The 16,353-nt window shown below is 43.7% G+C and overlaps 1 protein-coding gene across 1 annotated transcript; it reads left to right on the top strand.

Moving 5' to 3' along the window:
- Positions 1-13,854: 13,854 nt before the first annotated feature.
- LOC130126830 (transmembrane protein 179-like) lies at positions 13,855-15,407 on the top strand. The gene is made up of 4 exons (XM_056296471.1): positions 13,855-14,156; positions 14,800-14,937; positions 15,036-15,114; positions 15,228-15,407. The coding sequence occupies exons 1-4, from the start codon at positions 13,855-13,857 to the stop codon at positions 15,405-15,407; spliced, it is 699 nt and encodes a 232-aa protein (XP_056152446.1).
- Positions 15,408-16,353: the final 946 nt, after the last annotated feature.

The following is a 16,353-nucleotide window of genomic DNA, read 5'->3' as shown; positions in this document are numbered from 1 at the left end:
ATATTCTCCCCAGTCCACTGAACAGGTGCCCCTGACTGACCAGAGGAGGCGCTAATGCGGCAACCAGGACATATACCCACATCCGGCTTCCCACCCGCAGACACGGCCAATAGTGTCCATAGGGACGCCCGACCAAGCCGGTGGTAACACAGGGATTCAAACCGGTGATCCCTGTGTTGGTAGGCAATGGAATAGACCACCATGCTACCCAGATGCCCCGTTTTCTCTCTTTTTATATGACACATTTTCCATTTTCTTTTCTGCTATTTTATCAGATGGGATGAAGGAGGGGTTGAGAGGTGGGGCTCCTTCATACAGGGTATGGTTGCTCAGGACAAACAGCACGGATCTATTTGGACCTGTGAAGACTATACAGACCAATGCTACCCTCCTCCTAATCTGCAGGCCCTGATCAAGCTTGTGCTTGTCCCTCATATTGACACCATGTCTGTTCAGGCTATTGTATCCATATCAACAAGGGTTTATGTAGAGTATACATGCATATACTATACAGTTATGCATTAACTCCATTCTATTCTATTCTGTTCGTGTAGTACTTGTAGTATAGTACAAGTGATGCAGTGGTAAAGAAAAAGGCAAATAAACTGTTATCTTCAGTCGGTGATTGTCATTTGGCAGCCAACTACCAATAAGGGCAATATGTCTGAGAACAGCATTAATTTATGTATAACCACCATTGAAATGCATAATTCTCTATAGCTCAAATCAGTTTTATACTACTTATGATGATGTACACTTTGAAATGAAATGAAGGAAGGTAGGTAAGTTATAGTCTGCAACTGAAACAGTGGGTAAATTGTGTTAAGGTGCATTTATCCTCCACTATACTACTGTACTTAACCAATATGTGTCGTAGCTCATGTACTTTGTCCTGGACATGGCCAATTCCTTGAAATGCAAAGACGACCTCCTGCAGTCATTTTGCCACACCTTCACAATCTCTCCCAGCTTCTCCCAACTAATACGAGCCTTCTGGATGCTCGATCATGGCTACGTGAAGGTACAAGCCACACATTCAGTCAGATAACCTTGAGAGAAACATAACTTAGTGTTTTACTGCTTGGATGTCAGTGAGAGGGAGAATGACTGAAATATCAGTCCAAAAAAAAAAAAAGATGTCATATCTATATTTTATCCAGGCTGCCATGGAGCTGTTACTGAGCCCTAGGGCTGCTGTGCCCTGGCTCTCTTGGCAGCATCGTTACATCAGCCATAGCCTGCTGACCAGGAATCAACCTCGCATGGCCTTGAGGTACCTCTACTGGGCCACGCCGGCAATAGACAGCCCTCAGGATGCAAAACTCTGGGCAGATGTGGTTCTTCAAAACAGGTAAATCCAGACACCAATTCATATGATACGGCTATTGTTATTATCATTATTGATCATATTTGTAGTCATAGTAGTAGTAGTAGTAGTAGTAGTAGTATATGTAAGATATGTGATATTACTCAATACTGATTAGTTATTTGCTGCGTCGTTGACTCTGTGTGTGTTGTTGGAAAATGTCTCTGGCCCTCAGGTGTGTCTCCGAAGCCTGGGCCATGGTGAGGAAATGTTGCACAGAGACGGATGACATGGTCCCATACTTCTTCCAGGCTTGTAAAGAGCTTGATCTATATGCAGAAGCTATGAAGCACATACCAAGAGTACACAATGCAGGTGTATTCTTTGAAATGCACACGCGGTGTAGCAAACATACAACAGAGCGATGGAAAATAATGCCTCATGCCAAAAATCTCTATCAGGATGAAAGCCATAATTCTGATGAATCTGAGACTGAAAGTGTCCTGAGATTACAGAAAACGATGAAGACACAGCTGTCACTTGGAAATACAGGTACAAATGTGTTGATGCTTCATACATTATCCCAATACAAAAGTTTGAGGTGAATAAAACTCAACCCACATGACTGTCCAGCAGGAAGGCCACCATGCCCATTGTCTGCCCAGCTGTATCAGTCCCAGAGTGCCAATGCAGTGCTGTCAGAGGATCTGCTCAAGTTACTTGGAAAAGCTGTGACAGCGCTGAGAAAACCACATCCTGGGATAAGGTGCTCTTCTTTTGCCTGTAGGTTTATATGAGGCCAATGTAAGTTAAAGAGAACCCGGATCTCAATCGGACCAAACTGCATGAATAAAGGCTGGATCAAAATTAATAGGTCACTATTACAATGTCCATGGGAGTAAGTAATTCAAACAGAAATGGGGCTCTTCAGGCTTGTGGCCTTGAGCTTTTACAGCAATGTGAGAGGGCTTACAAATAAGGTGCTGAGAAGATCATTTCTCTTTGCTCTTCATCTCAGTGAGGTGGTGTGGCTGGTGCACCGAGAGAGAAACCACAGCAATAAGGGGGTGTGTCTGTCAACGCAGGCCCTGCGTCACCTCCTGCCCAGCCCCTCCCCTGTGGACATGGTCGATGGAATGGAGGAACCAGAGGAGGAGCAGCCTTTCCTTTATAATGTATACTATTACTATTTCTGTAGCGCTGTATCAGTGATGACCACAATAATAAATATAGGCAATTGAATTCAAATATGAAAACAGATTTAGGTTATAACAATCCCTCCATTCTCCTTATGCCCCAGAAGCAACCCGAGGCATTGGAGCACATTTCTTCCAAGTCACCATCCATGGAGGCTCAGAGCTCTGACTCCATCTCCTCCTTCACTGCCACCTCCTCGCCTCCTTTTAAAAACGATGTTCTTCATGTGTATGAGTGCACCCTGACTTTGTAGAGGATTTCTGCTTTCCTCACTGATGGAGAGAACCAGAGCAGGGAGGAGGATGAAGGCAGCGCCCCCCCCTGCAGCAGACACCCCTCCAGATCACCCTCACCTGACAGTAGATGGTGCTGCAGATCCCTATCTTTAAACAGCTTCAACAGAGACAGTGTGCAGGAGTTGGCACTTTCTGCAGAAAGTATGCTCTGATACATTTTCTCTCCTAAAATCTCACAAACCCTTCACTCTAAGAAGATGACAGAAACATGGCAGTAAATGCGTTTGCTCATAATTAGGGGAAGAAGAAGAGTTTATGACATGTGCATCACCGAGGGAAGACTTTCTTTCTGTTGAAAGGCTCGCAAGGCCCTCCATAGTTAAAGACCTTCCTGTAGACAAGAGGTCAGTGTTCTGTGTCTTACGCTGATGATGCTGGTAAGATGTTTGTCATGATTTAACCGTGGAGTAATGTACCCTGACTGATATGGGTTTCCTAAGGTCCAGGAGCAGACTGAATGTTCCCCTTCAGTTCGACAGTAATGAAGACAACCAGTCAGCGCCGTCCATCTTTGACTCTCATGTAAAAAGTCACAGTTCCCTGTCACCTGACTATGGTGTGTTATCTATATCCAGATGTTTGTCGAAAATACAATATGATGAATTGTTTTACTCTTTTTGATTGATTTTGTGCTCATGTCACGAATTACAGAGCAACTGGACTACAGCAAAGGTACCTCAGTGGAGGTCACTCATGGACCCTCGAGTGTCACTGACTTATGGAGTGCTGCACCGTCGCAAAACCTGGAGGACAAATCCCAGTGTGTTTTTAACGTTAGCAAGGCAATGACATCTCACTGCTTGCTGGAGCTGGAACCTGTACAGGTCAGTTTTATGTAGCAGCAGGGGCGGATTTGGGGGGGGGGGTGCAAGGGCACACCATCCCACCCTTTAAACAAATTGACAAAAAAATGACCCTTTATAAAACTGCCCCCCCCCCCCAAAATCCATCCTCTTTGGGTTAATGGCATTGTGTGATATAGTATAATCAAGAAACATTAGTAAATGTAAAGAAATCTTTATCGATATTTAAATTCCATCCACATTAGTCATTTGCATCTACACCTTCTGTGGACATTGCAGTGAATGAGTATTGTAATAAAATGAATTGTTAGCACAGTCAAATGTTTAATGAGTACAGAATCGCTCAAAAAAGATGTTGTGCTATAATATGAATAAAAGGGGAATCCAATCATAATTTGACTACCACTTAACAGTACTTTTTTGTCATAGCATCATGAAATAATTATCATTGAATTGCTAAATAACACCAACACTATCATGTTTGATGAATGGAACTTGTTTTTTTTTTGTTGGTAACAACCAGACATCATCATACATACCTGTAATGCATGACATCAGTGTACTGAATAATGTATGGAAACATGTGCAAATGTATTTTTGTAGAAAAATCAGCATGTCAGCCCTTTCTGTTAGAATACATGATTTCTTTTGGTCCGGTCAGTACCCCCCACTTTGGTACCGGTACCTTTAAAGTATCAGTACCTGTCCTGATCATTATCACCATTGTCCGTTAACTGATTAGGGTTTCATATGTCGTAGAGAGCATGTGAGCCTTTCCATCTGGACGTGGAAGGCTTCAGTTGGGACACCCAGGAGGAGATGGACCAGCCGGAGATTCTGACCTCATGTGACCTTTCAGAGACCACCTAGCCCCCGCTGTCTGAGCTTCACCACAGCCTCCTCCAGGATGAGCCTAAATCCACGGCTGGTGACTCGGGTGTGGTTCATGACTCAGCTGGGGAGGGAGAGGAGGAGATCAGGGACCTGGGGAGGTATGGGACATCGTTCTTTCTTCAGGACCGCTCCCTGCTCACATCCACGTGGCGCGCCGTCTGCTCGTCACAGTTTCAGATCCCCGGTGGTGGTTTTCTTTCCCCCGGTACCAGCCCATCCCAGGGCAACTCCCTGATCAGCTCTGCTGCCTCTGGCACTGCACAAGAGACATTGCACAAAGATTTGCTGAAGAAGGATGCCACCTGTTTCAGCAGCTCCTCAGATGGGCTGGGCCACTGCAGCCTGGGGAGCTGGTGGAAACCCACAGAGACCTGCAGGGTTTCCACCAGCCTTCTGCCTGCTATACAACAGGTGCCAGCCATCACGTCAGGTACACAAATTTGGATGTTGATGTTTGTTTTAAAAAAAAACATTGTATTATTGCACAGACCATTGTAATACTTCTACAAACACTGGGCAAACTATTCTGTTCTGTACAAAGATATCACTAGTTTGTCCTCATCTGTAAGATGGGCCTGCTGTGGCCATGCTAACATTACATCACCAACATGTCACAGCGTTAAGCTCACTCTGCAAAGAAACCAAACCAAACCAAAACAAGGCATCGCAAAGCATAAGAAAACAGTCAGTTGCTAAAGTCAGCAAATGTTTAAAGGGGTAGTGTGCATTTCTTGAGCTGAAAACATATTAGTCTGGGCTGAGCATGGTAAAACTGATTGCCTTCTTGATAAATTCAACAAAAAATGAAAAGCATGATATGGCTGCTTTGAGGAGAAAATCTACACTTCTTCTCACGTCCAGGAGAGAAAGCTCAGTATGATCAACCCCCTCCAAATTGTTGACTTAATATGGGGTCGTCAAAGACACTGAGACCCCCATGTGACACAGGCGACACATGTGGCATCCAGCGTCTGAGACCAATAAAGTACAAGGTGAGTACAAAGGTGACATATTATCATTAGCCAACTAAACTCTCAGAGTAGACTCGTGGGATGCTGGGGCTAGGTGATCTACAACACCTTCAGCCCCCCCTCCACCCACTCCACCCATTCCACCATGACAGCCCTCTTTATCTACACCTCTTTTTTAAAATCTTTTTTCAAAATATGAGTAGGTGAAGATAAGGTAAAAAGGAGTGTTTGCTGACTGTTTGAGGATGTCTATTTGGCTATGCATAATTCTGTGCCTGCAGTGTTGTTGTGCCCTGCAGGGTGCAGGACCGAGATGCATGTACTAAACACAGGGGGTCTTTGCCTCAAGGAGCGTTGATATGGGGAAGGGAGTGCCGTTTCAGAGCATGAGCCCCTTAACCTTGCCACACAGCCAGTCATCCATAACATCCCCCACTGTCTGCGGTGCGGTGGGTGGCCAGCACTGGTGTTGCTCATCTGCCAGCCTGTACTGATCACCGCTGGGCCTCAGGGAAACAAAACCTATTGCCACACACATATGTCCCCAACTTGTCACCAGGGCCAGGGTTAAAGATGGAAACACAGCAGGGTGCCAGAGTTAAAGCAATAGCATCAACTGTATTGTAACATAGACGTCCATCTGGTATTCGGGAAAGTGGCCTGTTTGCTTTTCATGGTGATCATAAAAAAGGACTTTCTGGCCATAATAATTTATACCAAAGTAAAGTTTGTCTGATTTTTCTTCTTTTTTTGGGGGGGGGGGGGTTCCCACTTTTTCTCCCCAATTGTATCCAGCCAATTACCCCACTCTTCCAAGCCGTCCTGGTTGCTGCTCCACCCCGCTGTTGATCCAGGGAGGGCTGCAGACAGCCAAATGCCTCCTCTGATACATGTGAAGTCGCCAGCCGCTTCTTTTCACCTGACAGTGAGGAGTTTCACCAGGGAGACATAGCACGTGGGAGGATCACGCTATTCTCGAACAGGCACCCCGACTGACCAGAGGAGGCGCTAGTGCAGCGACCAGGACACATACCCCATCTGGCTTCCCACCCACAGATAAAGCCAATTGTGTCTGTAGGGACACCTGACCAAGCCAGAGGTAACATAGGGATTCGAACCAACGATTCCCGTGTTGGTAGGCAACGGAATTGACCGCTATGCTACCCAGACGCCTCGTTTGATTGTTATGAATTTTTTTTAAGATACGTATATATATATATATATATATATATATATATATATATATATATATATATATATATATATATATATATATACACTACTGTTCAAAAGTTTGGGATCACATTGAAATGTCCATATTTTTGAAGGAAAAGCACTGTACTGTTCAATGAAGATAACTTTAAACTAGTCTTAACTTTAAAGAAATACACTCTATACATTGCTAATGTGGTAAATGACTATTCTAGCTGCAAATGTCTGGTTTTTGGTGCAATATCTACATAGGTGTATAGAGGCCCATTTCAAGCAACTATCACTCCAGTGTTCTAATGGTACAATGTGTTTGCTCATTGGCTCAGAAGGCTAATTGATGATTAGAAAACCCTTGTGCAATCATGTTCACACATCTGAAAACAGTTTAGCTCGTTACAGAAGCTACAAAACTGACCTTCCTTTGAACAGATTGAGTTTCTGGAGCATCACATTTGTGGGGTCAATTAAACGCTCAAAATGGCCAGAAAAAGAGAACTTTCATCTGAAACTCGACAGTCTATTCTTGTTCTTAGAAATGAAGGCTATTCCATGTGAGAAATTGCTAAGAAATTGAAGATTTCCTACACCGGTGTGTACTACTCCCTTCAGAGGACAGCACAAACAGGCTCTAACCAGAGTAGAAAAAGAAGTGGGAGGCCGCGTTGCACAACTGAGCAAGAAGATAAGTACATTAGAGTCTCTAGTTTGAGAAACAGACGCCTCACAGGTTCCCAACTGGCATCTTCATTAAATAGTACCCGCAAAACACCAGTGTCAACATCTACAGTGAAGAGGCGGCTGCGGGATTCTGGGCTTCAGGGCAGAGTGGCAAAGAAAAAGCCATATCTGAGACTGACCAATAAAAGAAAAAGATTAAGATGGGCAAAAGAACACAGACATTGGACAGAGGAAGACTGGAAAAAAGTGTTGTGGACGGATGAATCCAAGTTTGAGGTGTTTGGATCACAAAGAAGAACGTTTGTGAGACGCAGAACAAATGAAAAGATGCTGGAAGAATGCCTGACGCCATCTGTTAAGCATGGTGGAGGTAATGTGATGGTCTGGGGTTGCTTTGGTGCTGGTAAGGTGGGAGATTTGTACAGGGTAAAAGGGATTCTGAATAAGGAAGGCTATCACTCCATTTTGCAACGCCATGCCATACCCAGTGGACAGCGCTTGATTGGAGCCAATTTCATCCTACAACAGGACAATGACCCTAAACACACCTCCAAATTGTGCAAGAACTATTTAGAGCAGAAGCAGGCAGTTGGTATTCTATCGGTAATGGAGTGGCCAGCGCAGTCACCAGATCTGAACCCCATTGAGCTGTTGTGGGAGCAGCTTGACTGTATGGTACGCAAGAAGTGCCCATCCAACCAATCCAACTTGTGGGAGCTGCTTCTGGAAGCGTGGGGTGCAATTTCTCCAGATTACCTCAACAAATTAACAGCTATAATGCCAAAGGTCTGCAATGCTGTAATTGCTGCAAATGGAGGATTCTTTGACGAAAGCAAAGTTTGATGTAAAAAAAATCTTATTTCAAATACAAATCATTATTTCTAACCTTGTCAATGTCTTGACTCTATTTTCTATTCATTTCACAACATATGGTGGTGAATAAGTGTGACTTTTCATGGAAAACACAAAATTGTTTGGGTGATTCCAAACTTTTGAACGGTAGTGTATATATATATATATATATATATATATACACACATACATACACATACATACACACACACACACGTACGTACGTACGTACGTATGTATGTATGTATGTATGTATGTATGTATGTATGTATATAGTATATGTATATATGTATGTATGTATGTAGTATATGTATATATATGTATATACACACACATATATATATATATATAATGAATATATGATATATATTCATTGGGAATGATGAAGAAGGACAGGATTGGGAACTAGTATATTAGAGGGACAACTCAGGTTTGACGGTTTGGAGACAAAGCAAGAGGCAAAGATTGAGATGGCTTGAACATGTGTGGAGGAGAGATGCTGGGTATACTGGGAGAAGGATGCTGAATATGGAGCTGGCAGGGAAGAGGAAAAGAAGAAGGCCAAAGAGGAGGTTTATGGATGTGGTGAGAGAGGACATGCAGGTGGCTGGTGTGACAGAGGAAGATGCAGAGGACAGGAAGAGATGGAAATGGATGATCCGCTGTGGTGACCCCTAATGGGAGCAGCCAAAAGTATTAGTAGTAGAAAATACACACACACACACACACACACACACACACACGGAAGGCTGTCAACGTAAGGAGGTATTGTAGCTGTGGATGTGTCTTACATAAATCACACTAATGGCTTTGTTTGGTTCATCCACAGAACAAAGGACCTCTCTTGTGCTCAGTTCTCCATATTTCCACAGTCCAGACATCTTCATGGAGTCTTCGACTAAGGAAAAAGGAGACAAGACAGAAGGAAAACAGGTAGAGGGTACCACCCAGTAACCTCATACGCTCTCAGGGTCATGGGCAGTTTGTTAGCATGTGACCCAGTCTGGCCAATGGAGGGCAGTATTGCTTCAGTGAACAAGCTTGACATGACAGCGTCTCTGATTTGGATGATCTCATGCTTTTCATCCCTGAGGAATTTAGCTCGCCCCAAACCTAGCAGGTGGCCTCATCTCCACCCACCATCCCTCTTTCTCCTGTCCTCAAGCATAAACATCATCTTCTGCTCCTCCCGACAATGCTGTCATCTTCAAAAGACGGTGAAAGACAAAAGCATTTCAGCGATGATGAATCAATACAGGGCTTATCATTAGATAGCTAGATCATTAGCTTATCATCAGCAACAACTAAGTCATCTGTTTATTAGACGCATTAATGTCACTCTGTTATGAGTCAAAATAAAATATCTCTCAGCGACCACTGTAATTACCCTCATTTATAATGGTACATTTCAAGCCTTAGTTGGAAATCATTCTGAAAACAGCCTGAACCAGAACCTGTTGTGATGGACTGAAATACCAATGTTTGACTATGCCACAATCTGACCTCATAGTTGTTTATCTGGGGCCTCATTAGATGGTTGTGTAATTGGGATGCAGTTGCCTAATTGTTTTGTTAAAGACCATATGGAGTTTGGCACGTGAAATGTAATTAGCCCGTGTTAATTTATGATCAGTATACTGAACAGCTGAACGGCAGTAGCCTCTGCTGTACTCGCAATGTCTTGATGGCATGTACATTTGGGTGTAGTTTATCAACTTAGTCGTTGTATGATTAATCCTATTGTGATTCTAAATTGGATCTGTGTTACGTGTGGGCTCTTATGAAGGTAGCTGTTATGTTGTAGTCCAACATGATCTAATATTTCATCTGGGCTCGGCTGTATGTGAAAGAGACATGGGGCGTCACTGCGTCAGGCTTAGTTAATTGGCAGATTGAAAAAGATATTAATGAGTAATGTGTGAAAATAAGTTTAAGACAAGCCATTAATGACTTATTGAATCATCATCCTTTTAATGTCACACCAGCTTCAGATAACAGGAATGCAGGATATTAAAATGATTAGATTTGTTAATGTGAACTATAAATTTTGATGTCCCAAATGACCCTAATGTGTGCATGTTTATGGGGATAATGAATGAGATATTAACACTGTAGTGAAAATAAAAAAGTCACCGGTCATATCACCAAACTAACAACGAGATCCTGTCCCTCATGAAAATATATCAACCAGTGGAATACGAACAACTTGTGAATCTTCATGCAAATCCAAATATTTGTGCAGAGAGAGGCGGGCAGGGCAAAGTCTCGGGTGATGTTGTATGTTGAGACATGTAGGGGATTCAAGGGGAGATGAATGGCCCCTATTAAGAGCATTTAATCAGTGCCTGGCCCCGTGCTCCCGGTCTCCTGCACCCCCTGAGGGAAGATTTATGGGCCACAGGATATTTCATCCCCCCCCCCCCCCCCATTACAGTACAGGATATGAGGCTCCATTTGTGTCTGTTTGCTGTTACTTTCTCTCCCAGGCCAACAAAGAGGAGCCAGCAGGTCACAGGAGCTCTGGGAAGGCTCCACACCAGTGGTCTGAGCAGGGCGCCAGTGGCCAACGAAGAGCATGGCCGAGGAGAGGCAAACGAGTGAAGGACACATGAAGCTACGACTGCTGTATACCACAGAAGACTACTGGATAGCATCAAGTGGCGGTCTGCTAAACGTATACACATTTTTCTATCGCTAAAAGGAAAGGAAAGCCACTTTATTTTGTCATTGTAGATTACAACGAAATGTGTTCTCTGCATATAACCCATCCTATTGTATAGGAGCAGGTTTGCCCAAGTCGTTGCGCCGGTACATTACAACAGGACTATTGTTTTGGGATGTGCGGAGGCACAATTCTTGAAATGGGACTGCTCCTGCTCATGTAAGAATGTCTGTCTCGTCCGTAAACGAGTCAGTCGTAGCTCAGATATGATGGTTACCTCGGCTGCCACGGAGACTTGACCTTGGACTGATACACCTCTCCTGCAGTCACATGTGGCCGGCCGAGGTGCCTTTCCCTCCCAAAGACTGCTCAAATGGGTTGTGACAGCTGCTGCTGGTTCCTCCAGCGAGCGCTCCTACCCACTTCTATTGTCTGACCACGCCCGTTTTCATTTTCCCTTCTACTGTAATATCACACAAATATAAGACACAGTCACTTGATAATAGATTTCTCAGCAATTATTGATAGGGATTAAGTTATTAGATGCTTTGCAAATGAACCCAAAAGAAATAAAAGATTATTTGTGGCTAAATGCATTTTCTCAACACTTCGTTGGGCACAGTGGGGATACAAGGTTGTTTAGATTTTTGAACAAATATTATAACAAATGTGCTGCATTGGAAATGTGCTGTGTGGTGTCCTTGAAAATCCGCTTGCAGTTCAGATTCTGCCGTGGTTTCCCTCTTTTGAAAAAGGATGTTTGCCTGGCTGCCATTCCATCTCATGAAAAATGGATGACCTCCTGATGCTTTCTGCTGCTGCCCATCGCTCCCCATATTTGCACAGAGCCCAGGGACTGCATTTAGGTTCGCATCCTCCCTCCTCCCTCCCTGACTCATTTGGAGGGTGAATAACTTAACACATATATTTCAGCTTGACACACTTCTGCTCCGGGTCTCCCCTGAGTCCCCTGCCCACAGGCCCACCCACACTGTATTATTTAGAAGTATGCTGTGGTTGTGGTGTTTGTGTGACTGTGTGTGTGCACGTGTGTGCATGTGTCTGTGTGTGTTAGTGTGTGTGTGTGATTCAGTATTTAGCCATAAAAGATACCTTATGAAGTCGTTGGGTACCCCCCCCCCCCTTATAACCTCATAGGTGTGGAAACGACCGCTGATGCCCGTGACGCGTGAGGCTCCACCCGGCCCCGTGTAAGCTTGAGCAGGTTTGCACAGTAAGAGTTCCTTCCTCATTATTTAAACTGCTGGCAACTGTATGGGGTTAATCAAAGAAGGCTGCATCAGTTCATCTGGATACAACGTTTATTGACAGATACGTTTCGTCCCTCAACTGAGTGACATATTCACTCTAAACTGACTGCAGGTATCCCCACCCCGTAGAAGATGTAACTGAATTGATGAAACGTATCTGTCAATAAGCATTGTATTCAGATGAACTGATTCAACCTTCTTTGATTTTCTTAGCTGGATTATTGAGCATGCATCAAGACATGTATATGGTTAATTTGTCACTTGGGGAAAAAAAATGTAAAAAATGCTGTACATGCAGAGGGATATTCTGTTATACCCGACTGTACAATGTATTATTAGATAAAGTCTTAGACTGCAGAGTGATCTATTATAAGAAATGATAATCTGGACATTTTATCATTCAGCCCAGAACAAAGATCCTCCATGGCAAAACTGCCCAAGGACCATAAAACATGGCTAACAATATGTAATGATGGTAAAAAGCAAACCAGTTCGTGCAGCCTTGTAATGAAATCAATTCACTTACCCCACACATACAATAACTCATACTTAATATAAGAACTGATAACATCATGGAAATCAGAGCACTGCGGTGCAGCAAAATGACACATAAATCAAGTGCAAGGGAGAGGAGACTAACATAATGCAGCATATATGATGGATACAAATAGCCGGCTGATGTCTACAAACCGCTCATATAAATACTTGCCTCTTTTTCTACCTTGGGATTTTGATTAACTTGGGAAACGCGGGGCTATTAACATTTACTAATACAAAACGTCTCTACCTGTGCTCCTTGTTTGACCCCTATATTGCCGTTCACTTTGCGGTTTAATTTTTACCCCCCACCATCATCTTAAACTGGGTTTCAAATAAAAAAAGGGTCATTCCTTTCCGATTGCCACGTATTGTGGCTGCATGAATCTATCATCTATCATCTAATGCATGAGTATTGGAACCAAAAACTGAGAGGAGAGATAATCAAGAAGGAAAAGAGCAGTAGGTGCTATGCTCACTGTAGGGCATTGTCAGGGATGATAGGGGCTGTGTGTATGTGGTGTGGTGGGGGGTGGGGCAAGGCCACAGTGCTGGGAGGAGGACAAGGCAAAGGAGTGGCTCCTGGGCTTACTGTACAACAGATGGGCTTAGTGAAGCATGGCAGATGACTGCGACAGCTACCTGTACTTCCTTTAGGGTTGTCACCATGCATAAACAAACCATTACTCTCATGTGTATGCATAGCTGCAGTGCCCGTGTGTGTGTGTGTGTGTGTGTGTGTGTGTGTGTGTGTGTGTGTGTGTGTGTGTGTGTGTGTGTGATATTGTTGTTTGTGGATTGTGTTTTTAGCCTACAATAAGTATATGCCAATATGTGTGTGTGTGTGTGTGTGTGATTTGTTTCATTCATTTGTTTTATTTAGCTTACCATAGAAACACGGGGAGCTGAATGTGATATGAAATACGTGACTAGGCCATTACTACTGGTTAGTTATTACTTTGGTGAAATCAGTTGGCATCCAAAACACCACAAGTAATTTGTATTACATGAGAACATCACAGAGGAGGCTTCACAGTCTGAATGTAGATAAGATGGCCCGGGCCCGATTATATTAACTTGCAGCAGCGCATCGGATGCAGCGCCTACGCTCCACGGGTGTCTTCACTGCGCATGCGCGGACGCCCCGGGACGCAGAGACGAAGAGAAATAGAAAAATGGCACTCGACAATTTAATTTTCGCGCAATGTATCCTCTATTTTCTCGCCTTTGTGTTCGGCTTTATTGCTGTGGTGCCTCTCTCCGAAAATACGGAGGATTTCCGGGGGAAGTGTCTGCTTTTCACGCGAGGCATGTGGCAGAACGAGAACATCACCGTGTCGAAGCAGCGGTTCATCGTGGAGGAGTGGGGACCCGAGTCCTCCTGCAGTTTCATCACTTTTGTCGGGATAGCGTCTCTCATCCTGTCCGCAGTGCAGGCATGGAGACTGCTGTTCTTTCTGTGCAAAGGACACGACGAGTGAGTGACCGTTCACCTGTGGTTGTTCTCATGTTTAAGTGCACCTGCTGTTGTGTGAAGGTGGTGTATGCAATTTTGCATGTCCACCTCCCACGCCCTTGGCTGCGCAGTATTCCGACATAATTAGATCTAAGGCTGAGCATTTATTATTGTTTCGTGCTCTTTATTCGTTATACAATGGGGCTGCACTAAATGAAAAACCACTGCCATGCACGATTCCCCATAATCGATATTGCTCATATCAGCACAAGGAGAAGGGGAATTTAATTTGATGCCTTGGAATAACAGAGCAAACACAGCACATTCAAGAAATAGCAGGGCAACACATTTACCTTACCCGATATCCCACGACATCTATTTCTGCTGTTCAAATAAGACCATATCATTGGTTTGTTATGGGCTATTTGACTTAAAGCAATCTTAGTGCAATCTCAAAATCAACATAAAAAACAACCCTGGATAAATGATGCTTTATCATACCTGCGCTTCAATAAAAGGCCTATTCATGATCACGGAAAAAAGCATAATTATATATCTAAACTGTACATCGAGCACCAAGATACGATATTGTGCCATGCAGTCAGAAATGGATTTAAATGCTGCTTGATTACTGCTGTTAAAGACCCGGCTTTTTCCCATCCAGCTCATTTTTCAATACCTTCCTGAACCTGGTGATCAGTTCCCTGGTGGTGTTCACGGTCTTCCTGTCCAGCACCATTGTGACTGTAGGCTTTAACCTCTGGTGTGATGCCATCACAGAGGGGGGGAGCATGCCCAGCAGGTGAGGGTGAAGATCATAATCCTCAGACCTTCACAGATTTTCTTTGATTTCATGTCATTCAGCCGAAATGCACACTTTTTCTTGGTCTTGTTCTTTAGCTGTGAAGACCTACAGGACACCGACCTGGAGCTTGGCCTGGACAACTCTGCTTTCTATGACCAGTTTGCAATAGCTCAGGTAAGGCTGGCTGGGTAGTGTGCTGCCAGGCTGTGATGTAAAGCATCTCTTTTTATCTAGTCTCATAATACTGAATGTGAGTTTTGTGCACTGTGCCTCTCTCCCATATGCAGTTTGGCCTTTGGGCTGCTTGGCTCACCTGGCTGGGGATAGCAGTGATGGCCTTTCTGAAGGTCTACCACAACTACAGACAAGAGGACCTGCTGGACAGTCTGGTCCATGAGAAGGACCTGCTGCTTGGGCGTTCATCACGCCGCAACTCCGATAGCGACCTCAAGACTGGCCTGATATAAAACTCAGAGGACACACACATAAAGACACACACACACACACACACACACACACACACACACACACACACACACACACACACACACACACACACACACACACACACACACACACACACAGTACACACATAGTCCTATCGCTTACCATGAAAAAGACCAATGTTTGCCTATTTAGGCAATCAAAATGATTTTATTTCTCTCCACTGACTATGGATAAAATCAGAGGGTTTCATCTTAATCACAAAGGTAGTTCATTTTCCTTTGAATACATTATCAATGCCTCTTAATCCGTTGAGTTCAGTGGCTCCTGCTGTAATTTCCTGCTCTAATTTATTGAGTTTGTCTGTCCACTGTGATTTTTTTGTTTTTTGTTTTGTGAAAGCATTAGAGTTGACACGAGGTTATAATAAAGCTCAGATACAGTAAACCATAATTGTTTAATGGAGACGTACACAAAGAGTTGAACAGAGGCTTCTCTCCCAACCCATGAGCGAGCGTCCATATTTAGCAGCACAATGCAGATGACTCACTTGGATTGGTTGAAGGGACACTTTTAATTGGATCATGTTGTCTGTGTAACTTTTGCATGGGCTACAGTATATGCATGCAAAATGAATAGGATGGGTTTTTTAGATGTTAGGGGATATTTTTCATAAGCCGGCCAATGTGTTGTGAAACCGACTTCTTCTGGTTGGATGAACACTTGGTCAAGGCGGATTAAGAAATCCTCGCGTGCTGCAGCAAGGTATCATGACAAGCGCTTCTGCAGTGTATTAACAATGACATATACAACTGCAAGAGGTGATTTGTACAAAAAATAAAAAAATTAGAAGCTGCAGCTTATAACATTCATATATTGGACAGTCAACTCCAAAGTGCTTTAACAACGCGTGAAAAAAAAAGATTTGTTTTGTTATTCCGTATTAACTCAGGCTATCTAGCTGATCAT

Source organism: Lampris incognitus, chromosome 16, assembly GCF_029633865.1.
Source record: "Lampris incognitus isolate fLamInc1 chromosome 16, fLamInc1.hap2, whole genome shotgun sequence".
NCBI lineage: Eukaryota > Metazoa > Chordata > Actinopteri > Lampriformes > Lampridae > Lampris > Lampris incognitus.
This window is presented reverse-complemented; position numbering and strand designations above follow the sequence as displayed.

What these genes read in the sequence shown, in the direction of transcription:
- LOC130126830 (XM_056296471.1), top strand. Translation starts at nt 13,855, where the DNA reads ATGGCACTCGACAATTTAATTTTCGCGCAATGTATCCTCTATTTTCTC. An exon ending in CTGTGCAAAGGACACGACGA is followed by an intron (nt 14,157 to 14,799) that starts GTGAGTGACCGT and finishes TTTCCCATCCAG; the next exon opens with CTCATTTTTCAATACCTTCC. An exon ending in ACCAGTTTGCAATAGCTCAG is followed by an intron (nt 15,115 to 15,227) that starts GTAAGGCTGGCT and finishes TCCCATATGCAG; the next exon opens with TTTGGCCTTTGGGCTGCTTG.